General features: G+C 49.7%; 1 protein-coding gene across 2 annotated transcripts in view; it reads right to left on the reverse strand.

Moving 5' to 3' along the window:
* Positions 1 to 22,617, reverse strand: part of RPS6KL1 (ribosomal protein S6 kinase like 1) — a 92,880-nt gene that overhangs the window by 11,606 nt on the left and 58,657 nt on the right. For both annotated transcript variants that reach the window (XR_013600908.1, XM_078659903.1), the window contains exon 10: positions 2,730 to 2,825. Coding sequence is in view for 1 of the 2 variants with exons in the window: in XM_078659903.1 (XP_078516029.1) it covers positions 2,730 to 2,825 (96 nt within the window). In the remaining variant the exon portion in view is untranslated. The remainder of the gene's footprint in view (positions 1 to 2,729; positions 2,826 to 22,617) is intronic.

Below are 22,617 nucleotides of genomic sequence, written 5' to 3' on the forward strand. Positions count from 1 at the left end.
TGCCCGAGGTTTGACAGTGGGGTGGGATTCGAAATTCGAGTAGAGACTTGGCCTCGCACAGTCATTGGGCTGCGGATGCCATGTGTGGCAGTCTGTGGGATGGCCCCGGGCGCCACAGGCTCTAGCCACACCTCTGGTCTACATCATTTGCCAAAGTGTGCCTTCGCCACCTTTCACAGGACCTACAGCCATGATGCTACTTCCTCTGAAATCACAACCCCCCGTCCCCAGGTTCCACCTCTCATGAGTACTACTGCCCCGTTGCAAACTAAAAATCAAGTGTTCCAGCACAGGTTCTGCTAGGGAGACCGAAAGCCTTTACCACCTCCCTGGAGACCTTCAATGAGATCACCAGCCCCTGTGCAACCTCACACGAGCCCTTTTAAAGTCTGTGCTAACTCCCATGAACACTGCAGCTCTTGTGCCAATTATGTTCACACCTTCCAGCCCTGTGCCAACTCTCCTGATCCCTCCAGTTTGTGGCAGGTCTCACGATCCCTTCAAGTGCTGATGTCACATCCCTTGAGGATGCCTGTCTCTGTATCACCTCTAAAGAGACCGAAACATTTTTAGACTGCCTTACATGAGAACTCCAGTCCATAACTCACTATCCGTGAGAACTTTAGTCTTAGTACAACTTCCTGTGGGAACATTGAGCCTGTTCACAAATCTGTAAGACCTCTAGCCCCTGCCCTACCCTTATTGAGACCTGCAGCCCTGTGCTGCCTCCAATGAGACCTTGAGAATCTATGCACCCTAAATGAGTCTTTCTATACTCTATGCCAGCTCTTTCAAGACCTCTAACCCAGTGTATTCTCAAGAATTCCTTACAACCGTTGTGCCATCTGTGGTAAGCTCTACGCCACCTTCTGAAAGACCAGCTACTAACCTGTTGAACATACCCTGTGACTTACTAGCTCCAGAGAAACAAACCAAGAGACCTTCAAGCCTTAGGAGCTACCTCATGTGAGGCTTTTCAGATCATGTTCCAATGTTACAGTTTCTGTTGCCAAACCCAAAGTTTCCAAACCTACTGCAGGTGATCCCTGCTCATAGTTGATACAGCAGTGGATAATATAATATCCATGGTAGATGCAACAATAGGAGCTGATTACACTTTTCAGAGCAGGAAGAGAACATTGGGCAACTGTTTAAATAACCTTCATGTACCCCCCACCATAATTCTGCGGGACAGTCAGGTAAACCCTCCGCAAGAACCACCAAGGTAAGAGTCGACAAGGAGGTGACTGCCTGGTTTCATGATGGTAACCATGCTTTTCAGAAAAAATGGGAAGTTGAGTGGAGAGAAGTACCCATTCAAAGATGGTACCTACAAGCTTACCAAGTTAATCCAATCCAGTATAGCCACTGTCCTTGGGCACAGAAGTTCCTGACACATAAAGGCTTGTATTCAAGCTGCAGAGAATTGGCTCTTCAAATGTTAGACTAGCTTTACTGCAATAACTCTGGGGCCCGATTTAAATATTGGCGGTGTGTACACTCCGTCGCAGTTACACGGAGTATATACACCACCAACATAATGGTCCGTCCACATGTTTAATTGCGGACAGACCATAGGTTTGGCTACGGTGGGGACTACTCAGTCACAGCCATAGCCAAACCTCTCGAACAGCACGATGAAGTAAGGGCCATCAGAGAAATGGGTACATGTCTGCACACCCAATTTAGATGGGTGGCGTGTAGTCTTTTATTTTAACTGTCCGTCACCACCGGAGAGGCGGTAAACTGTAAATAATGCTCCCCCCGCCATAGAAGCTGATTCCTATGGCGAGGGGAGCATTATTATTTTTTATTTTGCAAAATAAAAAACAGTTTAGGGATTTTCTTTTGCAAAATGAAAAAATAAACCTGTTTGGTGCAGGGTTGCGTCATACTGACCCAACCCGGCACCAAACAGCAATACGCATTGACAGGAACCGCTGTGACAGTGGTTCCTGCCAATGCTTTACAAATGCGGGCGGTCCCTCCACCAGGGCGATGGAGTAATTTACTCAGTCTCCCTGGCGGAACAATGAGTCACTCACCTTTATATAAATTGGCCCCTCTTTACAAGTGCTGTAAATATTAGGAGTAAGACCTAGGTCACTACCAGTTTTGCTTTGTATTGGCCTAACTTCTAGAATTCACAGTACTTTAGTTGGGAACTGTAGGAGTGGGGGGTGGGATAAAGTAAGAGAGGGGACTATATTTCTCCATGTCATTTGAGTATCTGGGATACTGTTCTCTTTTGGTTCTTCTTGGTATAAATGCAGAGTTGCAGTATCTTCTAGAGTATTCTCTTAACTGGAGATCGATTTTCAAGGGATGACAGTTTTGCCCCTCCATGTCTTTTCTGAATGGAGAAATATTCTCATTCTAACATTTTTACATCCAGTTTTTCTTCTATTTTTATAATGGTCTTCTGCCTTTACGCTATCATCTGCTTCTGCCATTATCCCACCTTCCCTTCCTGCCATCTGCCTATCACCTCTCTATCACTACCCAATCTTCTCTTTCCCACTGGATTATTGTTATTTAGTGCCTACCCATAGTTTCGGCCACAATTCTCTAGTAAAAAATGTAAAAATAAATGACTCCTTTATTCAGTCCATGTTTTTTCAATTAAAAGATTTCAAGTCGTGTTTTCTAAGCACCCTCCTTCCTCTATTCAGAACCAACCCACAGAAGGCAGCTTCTACTTACGGTTTTAGACTTCACAGCACCCTTACCTCCGTGAGCAGAGATGCAGCGGCACAGCTGAGGGAGTCTGGAAGGTAGAGCCGCGTATGTGTGTGAATTCCAGATGGATGATTCTGACTTAGAGACTTCCAAGGACAAACACCAAGAAGGGTAAGAAAGAGAGGAAGAATGAGCTTTGGCACACAACATCCAAAGAACAATCAGTGGTGTACGGGGGGGGGCGGCAATACTATTGCCAAGACAATACTTCTATGACTGCCCTGTATTATCATTTTATATTCAATCTTTGTATGTAAAAATAAAAAATCACTTAACAATTAACCAGTAAAAACAGCTCTGGAAATTGGTGTTCTGCTTGTCTATTTAGTCAATAATATCAACAATATCAATAACTGACTGATCACTGAATAAACAGTCAAGGGGAACATACATTTCTAGCCTTTCTTTTAGGGTTTTACCGTGTGATATTGTGAACTGCAAATGAAACATATCTCCAATATGCACAATTTTAGGAGGCCTCATACCTGAAAAAATACAAACAAGAAAAGTATTCAATAAAGAGCTTGCGATGAGCCCCCTCAGCAACATTCGTTGCTCACAAGGCGCTCCTTTCATGAAGAATACCAATAATGTGTGAGTGAGGAGACCATGTCTTATTAGAAGGATCTCAATCAATCAATCAATCAATCAATCATAACACTTGTATAGCGCGCTACTCACCCGGAAGGGTCTCAAGGCGCTTGGGGAAAGGGGGTCGCTACTGCTCGAACAGCCAGGTCTTGAGTCGTCTCCTGAAGGCGAGGTGGTCCTGGGTCAGCCGAAGGTGGATGGGGAGGGAGTTCCAGGTCTTGGCCGCCAGGTAGGAGAAGGATCTGCCTCCGGTGGTGGCTCTTCGGATGCGTGGTACGGCGGCGAGGGCGAGGCCAGCGGACCGTAGCTGGCGTGTGGGCGTGTGGAAGGTAAGGCGGTCGTTGAGGTACTTGGGGCCCAGATTGTGGAGAGACTTGTGTGCGTGGGTGAGGAGCCTGAACGTGATCCTTTTGTTGACGGGGAGCCAGTGCAGGTTCCTCAGGTGGCCGGAGATGTGGCTGCGTCGAGGGATGTCCAGGATGAGTCGGGTGGAGGCGTTCTGGATGCGTTGCAGTCTTTTCTGTATCTTGGCTGTGGTTCCGGCGTAGAGGGTGTTTCCGTAGTCCAGCCGGCTGGTGACGAGGGCCTGGGTGACCGTCTTCCTGGTTTCGATCGGGATCCATCGGAAGATCTTGCGGAGCATGCGGAGGGTGTGAAAGCATGAAGAGGAGACGGCGTTGACTTGTCGGGTCATCGAGAGGGAGGAGTCCAGGATGAAGCCCAGGTTGCGTGCGTGGTCTGTCGGCTTGGGGGCGGTGCCCAGGGCTGGGGGCCACCAGGAGTCGTCCCAGGCGGAGGGTGATGGTCCAAGGATGAGGACTTCCGTCTTGTCTGAGTTCAGTTTCAGGCGGCTGTTCTTCTTCCACTCGGCGACGTCTTTCATCCCTTCGTGGAGGCTGGTTCTGGCGGTGTCGGGGTCTCTGGTGAGGGAGAGGATCAGCTGGGTGTCGTCAGCGTAGGAGATGATGTTGAGGTTGTGTTGGCGTGCGATGGCTGCAAGAGGTCTCATGTAGACGTTGAAGAGGGTGGGGCTGAGTGATGATCCTTGCGGGACGCCGCAGATGACTTCGGTGGCCTCGGAACGAAACGGGGGGAGGCAGATTCTCTGTGTTCTTCCAGCGAGGAACGAGATGATCCACTTCAATGCCTTCTCTTGGATACCGGTGTTGCTGAGGCGTTGGACTAGGGTGCGGTGGCAGACAGTGTCGAACGCGGCGGAGAGGTCCAGGAGGATGAGTGCCGCGGTTTCCCCGTTGTCGAGAAGGGCTCGGATGTCGTCGGTGGCTGCGATGAGGGCGGTCTCGGTGCTGTGGTTGGCTCTGAAGCCGGACTGCGAGGCGTCGAGGGATCCATTCGTCTCGAGGAAGGCGGCAAGCTGTCTGTTGACGATCTTCTCGATGACTTTGGCAGGAAAAGGGAGGAGCGAGATGGGGTGGAAGTTTTTGAGGTCGGTGGGGTCCGCTGTTGGTTTCTTCAGTAGGGCGCTGAGCTCGGCATGCTTCCAGCTCTCCGGGAAGGTGGCGGTGTCGAAGGAGGTGTTGATGACGTCTCGGAGTTGGGGTGCGATGGTGGAGTCGGCCTTGTTGAAGACGTGATGGGGGCAGGGGTCAGTCGGAGATCCGGAGTGGATGGTGTTCATCGTGCGGGCTTTGTCTTCGGTGGTCACTGCGGTCCAGGTGTGGAGGGTGGTGGTGGGGTGCGTTGGTTCGACGGTTGGGTGCGAGGATGGTGCGCCGAAGCTGTTGTGGATGTCGGCAATCTTGCGGTGGAAGAACGAGGCGAGGGAGTCGCAGAGATCTTGTGAGGGGGTGATGTTGTTGTTGCCGGTGCTGGGGTTAGAGAACTCCTTGACGATGCTGAAGAGTTCCTTGCTGTCGTGGGCGTTGTTGTCCAGTCGATCCTTCAGTGATTTCTTCTTGGTGGTGCGGATGAGCTGGTGGTGCTTGCGGGTCGTGTGTTTGAGGGCGGTCATGTTGTCAGTGGTCCGGTCGAGGAGCCAGGCTTTCTCGAGGGTGCGGCAGGTCTTCTTGGAGTCCTTGAGTTCGTCGGTGAACCAGGGGGCCTTCTTGCTTCTGGGTCTGCTGGGAGGGTTCTTCAGTGGTGCGAGGTTGTCGGCGCAGGCGGTCAGCCATTGCGTGAAGTTGCGGCCTGCTTCGTTGGGGTCCGGTGTGCTGGCAGGTGGGTTCTGGCTGAGGGAGGTGGTGAGCTGGTCGGCGGTGATCTTGCTCCAGCTTCTGTGAGGAACCTGTTGTGGGTGGTGGTGAGTAGTGGTTTTTCTGAAGCTGAAGTTGACGCAGCTGTGGTCGGTCCAGTGAAGTCCGGTGGAGTGGCTGAAGGCGATGTGCTTGCTGGATGAGAAGACGGGGTCAAGTGTGTGGCCGGCGTAGTGGGTGGGGGTGTTGACCAGTTGCTTGAGTCCGAGGTTGGCGAGGTTGTCCAGCAGGGTGACGGTGTTGCGGTCCTTGTTGTTCTCCAGGTGGAAGTTGAGGTCCCCTAGGAGGATGTAGTCGGCGGAGGGGAGGGCGTGTGGGCTGATGAAGTCCATGATGTCTTCGCTGAATTGTGTGTGTGGTCCCGGGGGTCTGTAGATGAGGGTGCCTCTGAGGGTCGTCTTAGGGTCGGTGTGAATCTGGAAGTGGAGGTGTTCGGCGGCGTTGAAGGTGTTGTCGGCGTCGGTCGTGATGCGGATGGCGTTCTTGTGGACGATGGCGATTCCTCCTCCGGTCTGGTTGACGCGGTCCCTCCTGATGATCTTGTATCCATCCGGGATGGCGATGGCGATGTCGGGGGCTGAGGAGGCGTTCATCCATGTTTCAGTGAGGAAAGCGACGTCTGGTGATGTTGTGTCGAGCAGGTTCCAGAGTTCGACGGCGTGTCTGTGGATGGAGCGGGTGTTGAGCAGGATGCACTTGAGGTCGTAGCTGGGGTTTGGCTTGACGGGCACGGTGCAGGTTCGGAGGCAGGTGAATTTGCAGGTTGTGCAGGTTAAGGGTCCGTGGAAGCGTTTCGGGGCGGCCCGGCAGCAGGCGGGGTTCCGGCCGGAATTGAGTGCATTGAGGGCGGCGTCGTCGTAGGTCTGTCGGGTCATCTTGCGTCGGTGGGGGCCAGGGGTCCTGGCGCTGGGCGCGGTCCAGGCGCGGACGGGCGCAGACGGGCTTACCTTTGGCGCGCCCACTGCGCGTCCGCGCGGTCGCCACTTATGGCCAAGTGGGAGGGAGGGAGGAACAGCTGGGAGGCAGGAGCGGGGAGGGCACAGAAGGAAAAGGGGGCGTGGCCGCTAGCACGGCGGCGGGGAGCGGGGCGGGCAGGCACAGGGGGCTAATAATAATACAAACACTGCACTGGGAGAGCACAATGCAGGTGCAAATAACTCAAATGGGGAAGAGACAATAAACAGCACAAATGGGAGACCAAAAATAGAGAAAACAGCACAAGTTGGAGACAACAAGAAATAAAACGGCACAAGTGGGGAAAAAGGGTTAGGAGCACACGCAGATACCGGCGGAGGGTCGGGCTCAGCGAGGCAGAGGGTCGGGATCAGCGAGGCTTGCTCAGCGAGGAGAGGAGCACACACAACAGCTGGCGGCCGTGCGGCGCGGGGGTGTCCATTGTGAGAAGCATTGTACATCAAGATGAACACCTCAATGTAAAATACAGTGAAAGAGTGGAGGCACTCTTGTTCTGATATATACAGTTTCGGAAGACTGCATCTCCTGCCTGCTCTCTTATCTCCCACATTTGCCTGGAATGTCACTATGACAACCACCAAAAACCCAAAAGGACTTACACAGGAGATATCAACTTAATTTCCCGATACTACTAGCTTGTAGCATGTGTGGCTGTAGATACACATGCTCTACAGTGACTATAAAGCAGTCTGTAACGGGGTGTATCGGAAGTCCCTAGCATACGACTCGTCCCCACCGCCTACAACTCCCAGAATCCCTCGGGACCCCACGAAGTGCATGGAAATGACTAACCCTGTGTTACCATCACCCCCTACTGTCTCTCTTTCCTCATCTCAGGACATGGACTGGAGCAGGTCGGAAACGGATGATGTAGAGTGGCCCCTTAATTCCTGGAAGCTGACCGAAGGGGAGGAGCCTGCGGACTACGCATTTCCGACAAAAGGTCAGGACCCGGAATCGGAGGTGTGCTTGTACACCTGGAGGTCGGAGGAGAGGAACGCGTGGAGGACTGAGTTGGAGAAGACGAAGAGAGAGACCGGAGAAGGAGGGTTCGGGAGCCGAGGGACGTCGGAAGTAACATCCCGGGAGACGGAGGACGACGGAGAGCGGCAAAGACCACCAGAGGCCGGGGGAGTACAGGAGGAGAAACACCCGATAGAAGCTGAGTCGGCGCCAGCTGCGGACGGCGAAAAGCCAGGAGGCCACCGTTACTGCGAGCCGCCCAGCCACTCACCCAGGGGAGGTGCGTGGCTCACTCAGGTGCGTGACCGCTTGCGGGGCTGGGCTAGTAGTAAAGGTACACTAGGTACCAAGCCAGGGGAGACCTAAGTCCCGGTACCCTATTCCTGTGCACTTCCCTTCCACCACATAGGGCACTGTAAATAGTTGAGCACCGGTGATTTCTCCCTCACTCCCTAGCCCTATGTTCTCGTGAGTATACCGTACTCTCACACAGTCCCTGTTTCTTTTCTGTTTTCCCGTCTGGGGAGGAGTACGAGCCAGCCGCGACGGACTCCGAGGACGAGCCCACCCCACGGACTCCGGAAGTAATCCGCAAGAAGGAGAAGGTCCGTAGGCGTGGAAGGAGTCGCAGCAGGTCACCCCGGAGGCCTCTCTCAAGTCGAAAGAGCTGTACTGATCATTTGTTTTCCCTAATAAACCCACAAGTAACCAGAACTCGGTTGTTGCCTATTACTGTCGCGCCCCCACTCGGTCCCTGTCTTACAGTGGTGGAGAATGCGGGCAACCTGAATCTCGATACAGGGATGGAGACCATCATACAACAGCTGGTGAAGGGGCAGGAAAAGCTAGAGTGGGTAGCCGAACAACAGCTGACCTCGGCCCAGGCGGACAGAGAAATCCTAAAGAAAGCCCTTGCTGCTAGAGAGGAACACTCGTCACCATGGGTAGACCCGACCTCCTCTGGAGGGGTACGAGAGGACCGCCCGATACCCCACGGCTCCTCCGTGGTATCCCTTCAGAAATACCATCAGGGGGACGATCCGGACTCCTTCATGCTCAACTTTGAGCGAGCAGCCAGGGCCTGTGGGTGGCCCATAAGCAAGTGGCCCTTCTTCTTAGCACCCCTCTTGTCAGGAGAAGCCCAGGCGGCTTACCAAGTCGCCAACCCCAACGGGGACACCCCTTATCATGAAGTGAAGAAAATAATCCTGGATCATTTCGGTTTAGACACGGAGGCCTATAGAATACGTTTCCGGAGGGAGAGAGGAGCACCGGGAGAGAACCCCAAGACTGTTCGTACGTCTCAAAATGGCAGCCGATAAGTGGTTGACCCCCTCTACAAGCACCAAGAACGAGATTATGGACAAGATCTATCTCGAGCAATACCTGGAGGCACTTCCGTACGCCACTCAAAGGTGGCTCAGACAGCACCATAATCTGACCATTACGGAAGCGGTGGACATGGCAACGACCTTTTCAAGGGCACAACCCCGCTCCGTAGGATGGGAGCCAGACCGTTCCCACAAACCTCCTGTGAAACCCGAGAGACGGCCAGCACGACCAGTAGAACCCCCCAAACCCAAACCATGGAAGCCGGAGAATCCCACCTCCTCGGGGCCACAATGTTTTGACTGTGGCAACTGGGGCCACATTGCCCGGTTCTGCCCAACGAAGAGATCCGGAGAAGAGCCGATGGAGGTGGGATACCTACCTCGCACCGTCCTGTATACGGCGGAAATGGGGAACGCCTACAGAGTAAGTGTACAGGTGAACGGGTCCCCCCTTCAGGCCCTTCTGGACTCGGGCTGCAGGCAGTCCGTTATACAGTCTTCCCATGTGCCTCTGTCCCAATTTCTCCCGAACATGGCTGTCAATATCCGATGTGTACACGGAGACGTAAGGTCATATCCGCTAGCACAGGTTCCCATACAACCCCTGAAAGGCCCCAAACAATACATCAGGGTGGGGGTACTCTCATCCCTTCCAGAAGATCTGATTATCGGGACAGACAATCCCCGGTTCCTGCAATGGTTCAGACAGAGTATAGGATACCACGTAACCAGAGTAGAGACCACCAAACCTGCTCTTCTTTCTCCAGACCCCTGGGTTATGGACAGGAGTTTTAAATTCGCCCAGATTAACGACCCCTCGTTATTTAACGCCTGGGAACAGGCTCACCAGGGCCTTACCGATTCTAGGGACATATATCCCCGCTTTCTCATCCGCAATGAGCTGCTATACAGACAGGGGGGAAAGGACGACCAAACACAGCTGTTGGTTCCGCTCTCGTTCAGAGAGCAAGTCCTGTTTTTTGCCCACAGCCATTTAGTGGCCGGACATACAGGTGCCGAAAAAACGATCCAGAACATTCTGCGGTTCTTTTATTGGCCCGGGATTTATCGAGACGCCAGCAAGTTCTGCCAGGAGTGTCGCTTGTGCCAAGTAAAGAATATGTCTCGTCCTCCAGCTGTGCCCCTGCCACCCTGCCCATCATCGGAAAACCTTTCGAAAGAGTCGGAATGGACATCATAGGACCCCTCCCCAAAACAAGAAAAGGATTCCAATACGTCCTCGTGGTGGTGGATTACGCCACTAGATTCCCTGAGGCCTTCCCTCTTTCTGCAACTACCACAAAACAAGTCGCGGATTAGATGATCGAACTCTTCAGCAGAGTGGGGTTCCCGAAAGAAATCCTAATGGATCAGGGAACCCCCTTTGTATCCCGATTGATGAAAGAGGTATGCAGATGTCTGGATATCCACCAAATACGTACCTCCGTGTACCATCCCCAGACGGACGGGTTAGTAGAGCGCTACAACCGCACCCTGAAAACCACCTTAAAGAAAATGATGGAGGTCAACGGGAACGAGTGGGACCAGATCCTTCCCTTGGCCCTATACGTGATACGGGGACAACGACAGAGCAGCCTGGGCATATCATCTTTTGAACTCCTGTATGGGCGACAGCCGCGGTCCTTGATGGAAATGACGAAGGAAGCCTGGGAAAACGAGACAACAGAAGAAACCTCCTCCACCCTTGACTATGCTCATAGTCTCAAGACCCGGCTTGGCAAGTTGAGAGACCTGGCATATACCCACTTGGAAGCCAGTCAAAGACGACAGAAAACCGCCTATGACAAAGGAAAAAAATGGAGACAGTTGAAGAGAGGGGAGTGGGCTTTGGTGCTACTACCATCCTCCACCCAAAAGTTCCGTGCCTCCTGGGTTGGTCCCTACGAAGTAGTCGGGACTATAGGCAGAACCACGTACACCCTACAAACCGGACCCCAGAAGACCCAGGCATACCATATCAACCTCTTGAAGAAATGGCTGGGACCTCCCCCGGTGAACATACAAGTTGCGACGCCCTCGAGGGACACCCAGACCACAAGACACCTATTGATCATCAACGACGACCTAACACAAATACAAACCAACGAACTACACCGGGTACTCGAACAGCATGAGGGATCATTCTCAGACCAACCCGGCAGGACTACGATGGCGGAACATTGCATAAACACCCCTCCAGGAAAAATCGTCCAGATTAGAGCCTATAGAGTACCCGAAGCACGAAGGACAGCCATCAAGAACGAAGTAAAAGACATGATGGACCTCGGTGTGATACGACCGTCCAAAAGCCAATGGTCTAGTCCCATCGTCATGGTACCCAAACCCGATGGCAGTCGGCGTTTCTGTATGGATTTTCGTGCGCTCAATGAGATATCGGAATTCGATGCATACCCGATACCTCGAGTTGACGAGATGATAGAACGCCTGGGTGAGGCACGGTACATCACAACTCTCGACCTTACCAAGGGATATTGGCAAGTGCCCTTGAGAGAAGAGGACTGTAAGAAAACCGCCTTCAGCACCAACGAGGGACACTATGAGTTCACGGTTCTCCCGTTCGGGTTGCACGGGGCACCTGCTACATTTCAACGGCTCATGAACACCGTATTGGCCCCGGTTTTCTCCATGGCGTCGGCCTATCTGGATGACATAGTCATCCACAGCAAAACATGGGAGGAGCATCTCCAGCACCTACATCAAGTCCTGCTGGTTCTACACAAGGCCGGACTGCGGGTTAATGCAAAAAAATCAAGGGTCGCCTTCCAAAAGGTAAAATATCTAGGATACCTGCTCGGACACGGCATGATAGAGCCACAGATAGAGAAAGTGAGGGCTATTGCAGACACTCCCTTCCCCACCACCCGAAAAGAAATGAGGGCGTTTTTAGGATTGGTGGGGTATTACAGGAGGTTCATCCCTGCATTTGCGGATATAGCAGCCCCCCTTACGGACTCCTTGCGAACACAAGGGAAATCCAATACCCCCGTCCAGCGTAGTGCACTCATGACGAACGCCTTCCAACACTTAAAGCGCATCATCACCTCAGCCCCTGTGCTGACGTCCCCTGATTTCTCGGTTCCCTTCATACTGCATACCGACGCCTCAGACTACGGAATAGGCGCGGTACTGTCCCAAAAGGGGGTTGATGGGCACGAACACCCGGTGGTGTACCTTAGCCGCAAGCTATTTCCCAGGTAGTTGAAATATGCTACCATTGAAAAGGAGTGTTTAGCGGTCCGCTGGGCCGTGGAAAAACTGGCCTATTATCTGGAGGGACACCCGTTCGACCTGTACACTGACCATGCCCCCCTCCTATGGATGGCCCGTAACAAATCCAATAACTCCAGGGTGATGCGGTGGTTCCTGGCCTTGCAGCCATACACGTTCACGGTGCATCATAGGAAGGGCTCTTAGAATGTGAGCGCGGACTTCCTCTCCCGTCATCCGCTCCCCGATCGGGAGCATCCAAGGGGGGAGGTGTGTAATGGGGTGTATCGGAAGTCCCTAGCATACGACTCGTCCCCACCGCCTACAACTCCCAGAATCCCTCGGGACCCCACGAAGTGCATGGAAATGACTAACCCTGTGTTACCATCACCCCCTACTGTCTCTCTTTCCTCATCTCAGGACATGGACTGGAGCAGGTCGGAAACGGACGATGTAGAGTGGCCCTTTAATTCCTGGAAGCTGACCGAAGGGGAGGAGCCTGCGGACTACGCATTTCCGACAAAAGGTCAGGACCCGGAATCGGAGGTGTGCTTGTACACCTGGAGGTCGGAGGAGAGGAACGCGTGGAGGACTGAGTTGGAGAAGACGAAGAGAGAGACCGGAGAAGGAGGGTTCGGGAGCCGAGGGACGTCGGAAGTAACATCCCAGGAGACGGAGGACGACGGAGAGCGGCAAAGACCACCAGAGGCCGGGGGAGTACAGGAGGAGAAACACCCGATAGAAGCTGAGTCGGCGCCAGCTGCGGACGGCGAAAAGCCAGGAGGCCACCGTTCCTGCGAGCCGCCCAGCCACTCACCCAGGGGAGGTGCGTGGCTCACTCAGGTGCGTGACCGCTTGCGGGGCTGGGCTAGTAGTAAAGGTACACTAGGTACCAAGCCAGGGGAGACCTAAGTCCCGGTACCCTATTCCTGTGCACTTCCCTTCCACCACATAGGGCACTGTAAATAGTTGAGCACCGGTGATTTCTCCCTCACTCCCTAGCCCTATGTTCTCGTGAGTATACCGTACTCTCACACAGTCCCTGTTTCTTTTCTGTTTTCCCGTCTGGGGAGGAGTACGAGCCAGCCGCGACGGACTCCGAGGACGAGCCCACCCCACGGACTCCGGAAGTAATCCGCAAGAAGGAGAAGGTCCGTAGGCGTGGAAGGAGTCGCAGCAGGTCACCCCGGAGGCCCCTCTCAAGTCGAAAGAGCTGTACTGATCATTTGTTTTCCCTAATAAACCCACAAGTAACCAGAACTCGGTTGTTGCCTATTACTGCCGCGCCCCCACTCGGTCCCTGTCTTACACAGTCCCTCTCCAAAAAGGTGGACAGCTAGCAGATGTTTCAAAAAGTGTTCTTAACGCTGCTTGGCCAACTAGAGCTTGTTGAAATGTTAGATTAGGGTGAAAATGCTTCTATGACAATGCTGTCGAATAAAGCTTTGAAACTTGAACTTGAAATGTTAATGTCTACACAGCATGTCTTGGTTAAATTGTGTGGCACTGACCAAGAAGCAATTGTGCATACAAATCCTGTGGTAACTAATTATTTAGCATTGTATAGGATAATTATTGCAAGTTCAACAATGCTTAATTAGTGTAATACTATTTGATAGTTTAGAATTATATATAGGCATGTTTCTGATAGGATCACATCTAATGGTTGACAGGGATAAGGTTTTCGTTAATACAGTAAATCATAGAATATCTCAATGTGTTTTACAATCGATCGTGGATGAATCTTCATAGGCCCAAGTCTTTTTTGTTACCAAAACTATAATATTCTTTTATTCTGTTCTTTTATCGAACAATTACCTGAAAAGTTAAAGACAGAATAATTCACGATAAACTGCCTCTCATCTAGATGATCATACCATAATCAAGGTATGATTAATGCAAGTTTAACAATGCTAAATTAGTGTAATACTATTTGATAGTTTAGATAAATCTCTTAGAATAATATAGGCATGTTTCTGATAGGATCACATCTAATGGTTGACAGGGATAAGGTTTTCGTTAATACAGTAAATCATAGAATATCTCCATGTGTTATACAATCTGAAAGACAAAGTGGCTTTGATCGTGGATGAATCTTCATAGGCCCAAGTCTCTTTTTTTTAACCAAAACTATAATATTCTTTTATTCTATCAAAACATGTTTAAAATCAATGATATACAGGGTCTATACAATTTACATGGCAAGTTCAAAAATGAAAAATTAGTGTGATACTGTATCACACTAATTTTGCATTTTTGAACTTGCATTAATCATACCTTGACTATGGTATGTTCATCTAGTGAGAGGCAGTTCTGCCATGAACTGTTCAGTTTTTAACTTATAATGTAATTGTACAGACACTGTATATCATTGATTTTAAAGATGTGGTGATAGAATAAACAAATATTTTTGTTATGTTAAACTGATTACTCTTCGTGCTGCATCTTGTAATGCACCCACCTCCTCTCCCTCCTGTACCCGAGAGTGTTTTTACAACAGAAGGTAAGGAAAGCATTTCAGGATGTTTTTCTGTGCTCCCGGGAGAGGCAGAGGTTGCAGACTTTGTGGTGGTCGGCCCAAAAATATTTAGCATTGGGCCTAGAACAGAAACGCAGTGTGTCGAAGTAGGTCTGACTTCAAAGGTCAATTCAGAAGTTGGCTGAAAAATTGTCCAATGCAATATCATTGTTTTCATTGCTGTGATTGAAGTAGGGGCTGCAGAAGACCAAACAAATCCAAAGAACAAATAACTCCAACTTAGAAGCAGTGTCCTGAACGTCCAAGCCCCACAGTGGAAAAAACAATCTGAGGTGGAGAATGTGTACTGATGGTTTCTGCACCAAGGGCGGAGTCACAGCAGGTCTTATAACTCAAACTTCTTAGAAGAAAAACAAGTTCCAAACGCCTGGGCCCAACACTAGATAACAGGTGTATGCACAGAGTGTGCATCCACAGCCATACATGCTACGAACCGACTGTTACACATTAAGGGGCCGATTACGATGCTGGATGGACCAGAGTCCGTCCGGCATCGTTCTGGAACTGGAACCAAACGACCTCCAGTCAATGGCTACAGCCCAGGAATTAGGATGCGACCGAACCCTGTTTGGTTGCAATCCTATACTTTGCTATGAGAGCAAGCATTTCGAACGGAATGCATGCTCTCATACCAAAGAGCAGGGGTGCAGTTCAACCTTGCACCCAGTGGCAGGCGGGTGCAGGGATCAACAGGGGGGCCCATAGGTGGCCACTAGGTCGCCATTCGGAGGCCTTGCACCCATGGAGGCCCTGCTGGTGGCCCTCAAAGCTGTTTCCCAATGCCTTTTTGTGCCTGAAAGGCCGGCACAAAAAGGCAGTGGGAAACAGCCATCGTAATCCCTCAGCCGGAAAGAGCCGGCTGGGGGATTCCTGTCCACATCATAATCGGGCCCCAAGTGTACTTTTTACAGCATAAGTATCTTTTTAGATCAACGTGTTGCTTGTAAGGGATTTTCTTGAGGTCCTGTGTCAGCCAGTGGATACTGGGCAGAATACAGACATGATACTATTGCTTCCAATTATTTTCTCTTTGTCCACTGAATTAGGAACGAGTTCAATATTAATGGGTAGAGTGAACGATTTGGGTGCTTTTGTGGCCATTAAGGTGGATTTGCAGAACGCTCCAAATTATCAAGAGTGACCTTTAAGTGCCTCTGGATGATGCATAGAAAATCTGGATTGTTGAACCAAACTACCCGAGTAGCATGGTGGCAAAATGCAAAGGCCTGAATTAAGGAGGCCTGCAAATCGCACACCCATTAAATATCGAGAGGCCAGGGCTTGGTATTTTCCAGGTGCATAATTTGCAACCGATCCGATTCACACACGCTGGAATAGGGGTTAACTTGTTAATACCACCTCACGATTGACTTAATGAAATTTGTCAGGGCAGAAACCCCTCATGTGCACAATTTGCGCGAACGTTGTTATAGCAAGTGAATCCAGCTAAGTGTTTGACCCGAATTCAGTGTTTGCACACCAAGATGGATTGAGTCTTTGCTATGCGGGGCAGCTGTGTTATGTGGACCCTACGCAGCAGTATGAGGGCTGATCCATATCTATTAGCAGTTCATGCTTGAGGACATTTACTATCAATATACAATGTACAGGAAATTTACTGAGTTTTAGCATAGATATTGAGATTCGCCTCTACCTTAGGGTTTCCCAACTCTTATCAAATATAGTGAAGCCCATTAACTGAGCTGAGTTACCACTGTGCAGAGTCTTCAAAATTATACTGCATGTCAAACCACCCAGAAGTGTCTGTTAGGTCTCATGAGGCATGTACAAATAAAGATGCTTCCTAATTGGTGAAGCAAAAGACACAGAATCAAGAGACCTGGGTTAAATCCATTATCCTTTTGCTTACCATGCCACCCCAGTTAAGTCCTGGCCGTATATAAATCAGTCTTGACCCTGTGCCTCATGGGAACAGTCCAGCCCGAACTGCCAAGCCAGGTCCTCCCTGGATCGGAAACAAACATCCTAGGACCGGTTTCGAGATTTCACCCCTCATAAGCCAGGATAGCTTGAATCCAGTGGCACAGTGAGCCTGGGAACCCACGTATGGGCATAACCGGCGCAATCGGCGCGAGGAAGCAAAAGACACACAATTGATGGACGGAATGCAGAACATATCAAAACATTCACCCCGTCATGAGATCTGGGTTAAATCCATCATTCTTTTGCTCACCAACCCTGAAACCGGTCCTAGGATGCTTGTTTCCAGTCCAGTGAGGACCTGGCCTGGCAGTTCGGGCTGGACAGTTCCCATTGGTGGCAGGGTCATGACTGGGTCCAAACTGGAATGGCATGGGGAGCAAAAAACAATGGATTTAGGTCCAGATCTCTGTACTGGGCTGAATGTATGATAATATTCTGCATTCTGTCCATCAATTGTTCTTTTTGCATGTGTCACCCCGAGTGGGAAGGGTATGCCCAGACATGGGTCCCGTGCTCTCCATGCCACTGGACTCAAACTATCCTGGCTGATGAGGGGTGAAACCTCGAAACCTCGTTTGTCCAGTGAGGACCTGGCCTGGCAGTTCGGGCTAGACTGTTCCCATTGGGTGCAGGTTCAAGACTGATTTGAATATGGCTGGGTTCAAACTGGAATGGCATGGGGAGCAAAAAAAACGATGGATTTAGGCCCAGATCTCTGTACTGGGGTGAATGTATGACACTGTTCTGCATTATGTTCATCAATTGTTCGATTTGCATGTGTCACTAGGAAAGACACAACATTTAGGGCAATTCGCATACATCAAAAACGTAAACAGGGAACAATGTTTATTCCTAATCACAAACGTCTGGGCTGAATGCCTGCGCCTTGTAAGATGTAAAGGGACAAATAATATAGTCTCTAGTCAGTTCTATTACAGAATATCGCTCTCTGTCCCTTAGGAATGACACGATAAGCTAAAGTAACCAACAAGGTATGTAGTTCCTAATGAGACAAGCAGGTGGAGGTCAGTGGAGAAATTAGTATACCCTAGTGTGTGGGTAAGCGCAAAGTCAGAAGAAGAAATAACTCCTTTTCGGAAAAAGACCCTCACACACCCAACAAGCCGGTGTCTTGCTTCATCATTGGGCCTGCTCCTACTCGGGTCAGCGCTGCAATACCCGATCAGGCGCCCTTGCTGGGGCCTACTTAGCGAAGATATTTTTTCCAAGCCGTTGGGTGCATTGCATGTGAGGGCCCTGATGTGAAATACGAGTGTAGGTGATAATATGGTGTATGCCTGAGTTAAAACAGGAAATAGTGGTCCACTCAGAATAATTTTAATGAAATGTGGCCACTACACTGGTTAAAAACTAAGAAACACACCCTCCCACTAAGGTGCGTGGGAATGTGTGCTTTTGTAAGAGGTCGACATGTTTCTTGCCTTTGTCTAGTGACGGCAATTCTTCAGGACCAATCTAATGTAATCTACCTACACTTTTTGGTGGTGGTCACATTGAGGTGCAAGTGTGACCACCCATACAGCACCCTAAAAAGTGGCACCTGTAGATTTAACCCCAACCTGCAAGAGATAAAAACATATCATGACAACTATTAATGATCATAAATACTGGGTAATTGTCTGTGATATGCACCAACCAAGGTACGTGGTGCTAAACACGTGAAGAACACAGGTGAGCTGTGGCTTGCGTCATCTGTGACCCCTGTGTGTTATCTTACCACATGAACAACGATAAAAACCAATTTAAAAAGGAGAAATAAAAGCGTCACTGGTCGTTCATGGGATCAGGGCAGATTTGCTACCCATGTGAACTCACCCTAGTTGAGTCATGGAGGTATGGCATCCAGTTCTGGTAGAGCAAGACACTAAACTGTAGTGTCCTAAGGGATGGGGATAAAGTGAACAACATCACACAACACGACAGAGGGCCTGAGACCTCCAGATGTCTACTCAGGTAGTGTCCGTGGATGACACCGCACCCACGTTAGCGTCCGGTGCTCCCCCTGCAAAGGAAAGCGGGCGAGTGGATGCAGGGACCCGCCTGTCATAGTTAAAACCTAGCGCTTACACACTAAGAAAAGCCGGGGTGCTTGGCGTCACAGCGTGGCGAGGTCTGGTTTCCAACTTTCTTAATTGTGTGTAAAAGGAAAGTGACCACCCAACACCGAGTGCCAAAAGCCTCGCCATAATTCAGTGCCCAAACGCAGTGCCTGAACACAACAATAAGCCAATGTCACGATCAACGGCCCCGCTCCATACAAACCCACCAGCACTACGGCAAAAACATGTAATCCGGCAGTTACTCAGTAGACATGTCAGGGTTGCGGTCGCTATATAACTCAACCACTGATGTCTATACCATTACTGGTGCTGGCCGAGCGATGGAGACGGTAATCGATCACGGAGAACTACAGCCCACTCGCAAAGCACTTACCCCGCTCCGGAGTCCCGGAGAGCCAAAGCGGTGGAGTTCGGGCCGCCGGGATCAGCATGGTTCAGAGTACTCACGGTTTACGACAATAATGACCTTCCGTATCCTACCCCGGCGCTGCTACCAGACTGGGACGCTCCACCCTGGTTGACGGAGGAGCAGTTATACCCGACGGGAGGATGCAGCGCGGGATGGAACTTCCGGGAAGAGCTGGAAGACAAATGCAACGAAGGCTAGTCTGCTAACCCACACGGCAGGCGCCATGTTGGAATTACTCGGGTCAAGAACGTACATAGCACCGGAGCAGGCAAGGTAAAGAATCACAGGGCCCCCGTCTTGCTATGGAGGCCGTCGAACATATAGGGGTGAGTGCCAGTCAAAATGGATTGTGGCTCACTCAGACGGAGTCATGATGGAGGGACTAGCGTCTCAGGTTGATATAGGTTAGTGCTCACTTAGGTGGTTGTAAGCATCGGTAGCCCCCTATGAGAGTAATCTCAGCATTGTGTCATACTACATATACCTGGTCCAGGTAGCTTCTGATCCAGGATAGTGGATTGCAGAAGCTCGCTGAGCTTGTGTTAGCAGACTCATGTAGTGTGGTATGTACTAAGACCTTGGAGATGGCAAAGGGGGTATGTTCCCTGCTGTCCTGACGGTACGGGTTAGTGTTATGAACCCTAGTCAGGGGGAGTCATGGTAACCGAGGAGTGCTCATAGGGTGGCCATTTAGTGACTCTCAATGGTGGACTATATTGGAGACATGGCCCCATGGCCAAGTGTTGTCACGTCTTAATACCCAAGTATGTAGTACAGAAGTGGTATTAGTTACTGATATCTAGCTTATCTAGCAGCTGAATAAGTAAGTAGGCTCCAGGGAATGTCTTCTTTAAGACCTTCTTTATCAGTGGAGAGGCGAAGAACCCATCGCTTTCCAGCCGGAACAGTGTCTTCTTGGATATGCCTGGGTGTGATTCAAGTACAGCCCATTTAAATGAATCATGGGCGTGGTGTTTTCCAAGATAGTGTGCAGTCATTTTGGTATTACTTCTGTGGCACCGAAAGTTGCTTTTATGTTCCATCATGCGTACCTTGACCTGTCTTGTTGTCATCCCTATGTAGTGGAGACCACAGGGACAGGTCAGGATGTAGATGCAGTTGGTTGAATTACAGTTGGTGTGTGTCGTGATTAACCAGGTGACCCCATTGGGGAAGGTCAGCTCTGGTGATTTTTGTTTGAGGGCACACAGTACATGAGCCCCACTTTTTATTTCTTTTTTCTTTTATTGCTTTCTTACAGATATATCAATGCAACATATTTTGGCAACATTACACTGTGCAGTAACATCCCAAATGTATACCTTTATCTAAAACAGTAAACAACTAATACAGGTATTGCTAAGTTTCAATCCGAAGGGTGACTTCACCTCTAACATCACATGCATTAGATATGACTGAAACAGGTACATAAATACAGTATCTGGGGGTACACACTTGGACCTGATGAGCCTGGTTGGGCATTACCTTAGTACCAATAAACAATATCGTTTTGGCACAGAGGTACATAAACACGTATGTATAGCTTCTGTAAGGGCTGCACGCATTCAGAAGTGTTTATCCGGACGGCAGACGGAGTTAAGTTGACGATTGTGAGTCCGAGGCTAACGTGGATACTACAGGCATTAACGCATCTCTTTCTTTGAGCCAGGTCACAAACGGCTCCCAAATATATTTCGGGCGGGATGCTGTGAACATGAGGTCCCAGAACGCAGCTAGTTGTTCCTGGCAATAAGCAATATCCTGCACCCAATTGGTTGTTTTGGAGACCATAGGAGCACCACAGTGTATGGCAAGTCTACGTTTAGCAAGTAGCTACATTCTCACCTTGTTAACCAATCTCACTTTGAAAGACGCAAAAGGTTCTCTGCATGAATGCAGACTGGGCTGTGTCCAGTTCTTACAGTACCCGAAATTAGCACTTCTATTCAAACTGCATCACACGTTTCCGTTGATATTAAAAGTAAGCAGCGCCATGAATGAGAACACTGTTACACAGTATCACAGAGAAGGGGTGGAACACACCATATATTAGGAGGATCAGACTACTGTAATAGATTCACTCACAGGTGCAACAGGTGACTTTTTCTGTTCAGTGCGGTATCCATAAAAGTGCTGCATAACTCAAACATTGCCAGAAATCAATGTAAGAAAGAGTAGCCAGGTTGGACATTCCAGGATGGGAGCACAACTACTCCTTTAAATTGGCAGACTCTTTAAACAAAATAAGGAAAATGCAGTGGGAACAAGAATGGCATGTGATAGAAACGTAGTTTTGTGGCTAACCTTGAAAAAGACTCTCTAAACCACAAGAAGCAACAGTAGATACAGCCTCTGGGCTTTTTATGTGCAGCTTTAACAAATGCTTGTTGGGAACACGCTTTTACCACAACTACGGAAGGGAATCTGGTGATTTTCTGTCAAGTTACTAATGAAATCACTCACAAAAGACCATAGACTAACAACCTATTGCACTTTAAGCAGCATTCCTACAATAAGCACAGTCTGCCAGACAACCTGAAATGGAATTTACACATCTTCTGTATATATCTGCAGCAAGCCTTACAAAATACAAAGAAATTAAACAATAAAGAAAGTACAAATGGTCTGATGTAATATCCAGAACTAGCACAGCTTAGCACCATTGCCAAAGATCTACAGCCAATTATCAACCTGTTCATTATTATGTTCAAAGGGTCACCAAATCTGGTATGTATGCTAGTTAGAAGCAAACTTAAATAGCAACCAGAAAGGACGCAGGCAATCCGATACATACCCTTGCATATGAAACTACTACATTTTCACACACACGTAGACGAATTTAGATCACTACACAAAGAGATGGAGTACCTTTGCCAAGTGGAAGTGACCTGCCTCAACGAGCACCACCAAAACCCAGTAACACTAGAAGGACTTCTGCAGAACAATGACTTCCCCCAGAAACATGAGGTTGCACCAGCCAGCTGCCCAGGCAAAGGAGGATGACAACACCTGAACCTAGAAGAGACTCTCTCTGCCTTCAAACATGGAGTAGTGCGCGTCTGCTCATTCTCAGACATTCCCTTTACCCGTAAGATGCACATACCTACCTCTTCAAGTGTCCAAGGATGTCACAAGAAATGCTACCTTTCATCCTTGGCAGTAGCTGGAAAAAGCTGTCCCGATTTCAGAAATATTAAAATTCTTTTTAGCTCCTAAGATTCTAGGGATATGCAGTTTTAACCCCTCGCTCTCAAACCCTTGTGGAGGACAGTAGTCCATCAGTCACAGGACATCCAGTGCCCACGGTGGGTGCCCGATGACAAAAAATCTCGAACATAACGGTAGGTTCTGAGATGCAGGGCAGCAGCTGCCTGACCACCTAGGGGCATCCAGGGTGAAACAGAATCCCAGTCAGCCGCTGTCCCACCACTGACCAATGACGATTAGACTCGGACTTTGGGTCACACCCATTTGACATCCTAAGAAGAAATGTTTTATCTACTAGGAAAGGGGGACATTTAATTTATTTTGGGTACTGGGTCTTTTGGGCGTCAAGCATCTTTGGGATTTTGCAGCAGGTGAATTCATGGGCACTTTTCAAACT

Source organism: Lissotriton helveticus, chromosome 9 (assembly GCF_964261635.1).
Source record: "Lissotriton helveticus chromosome 9, aLisHel1.1, whole genome shotgun sequence".
Taxonomy (NCBI): Eukaryota; Metazoa; Chordata; class Amphibia; order Caudata; family Salamandridae; genus Lissotriton; species Lissotriton helveticus.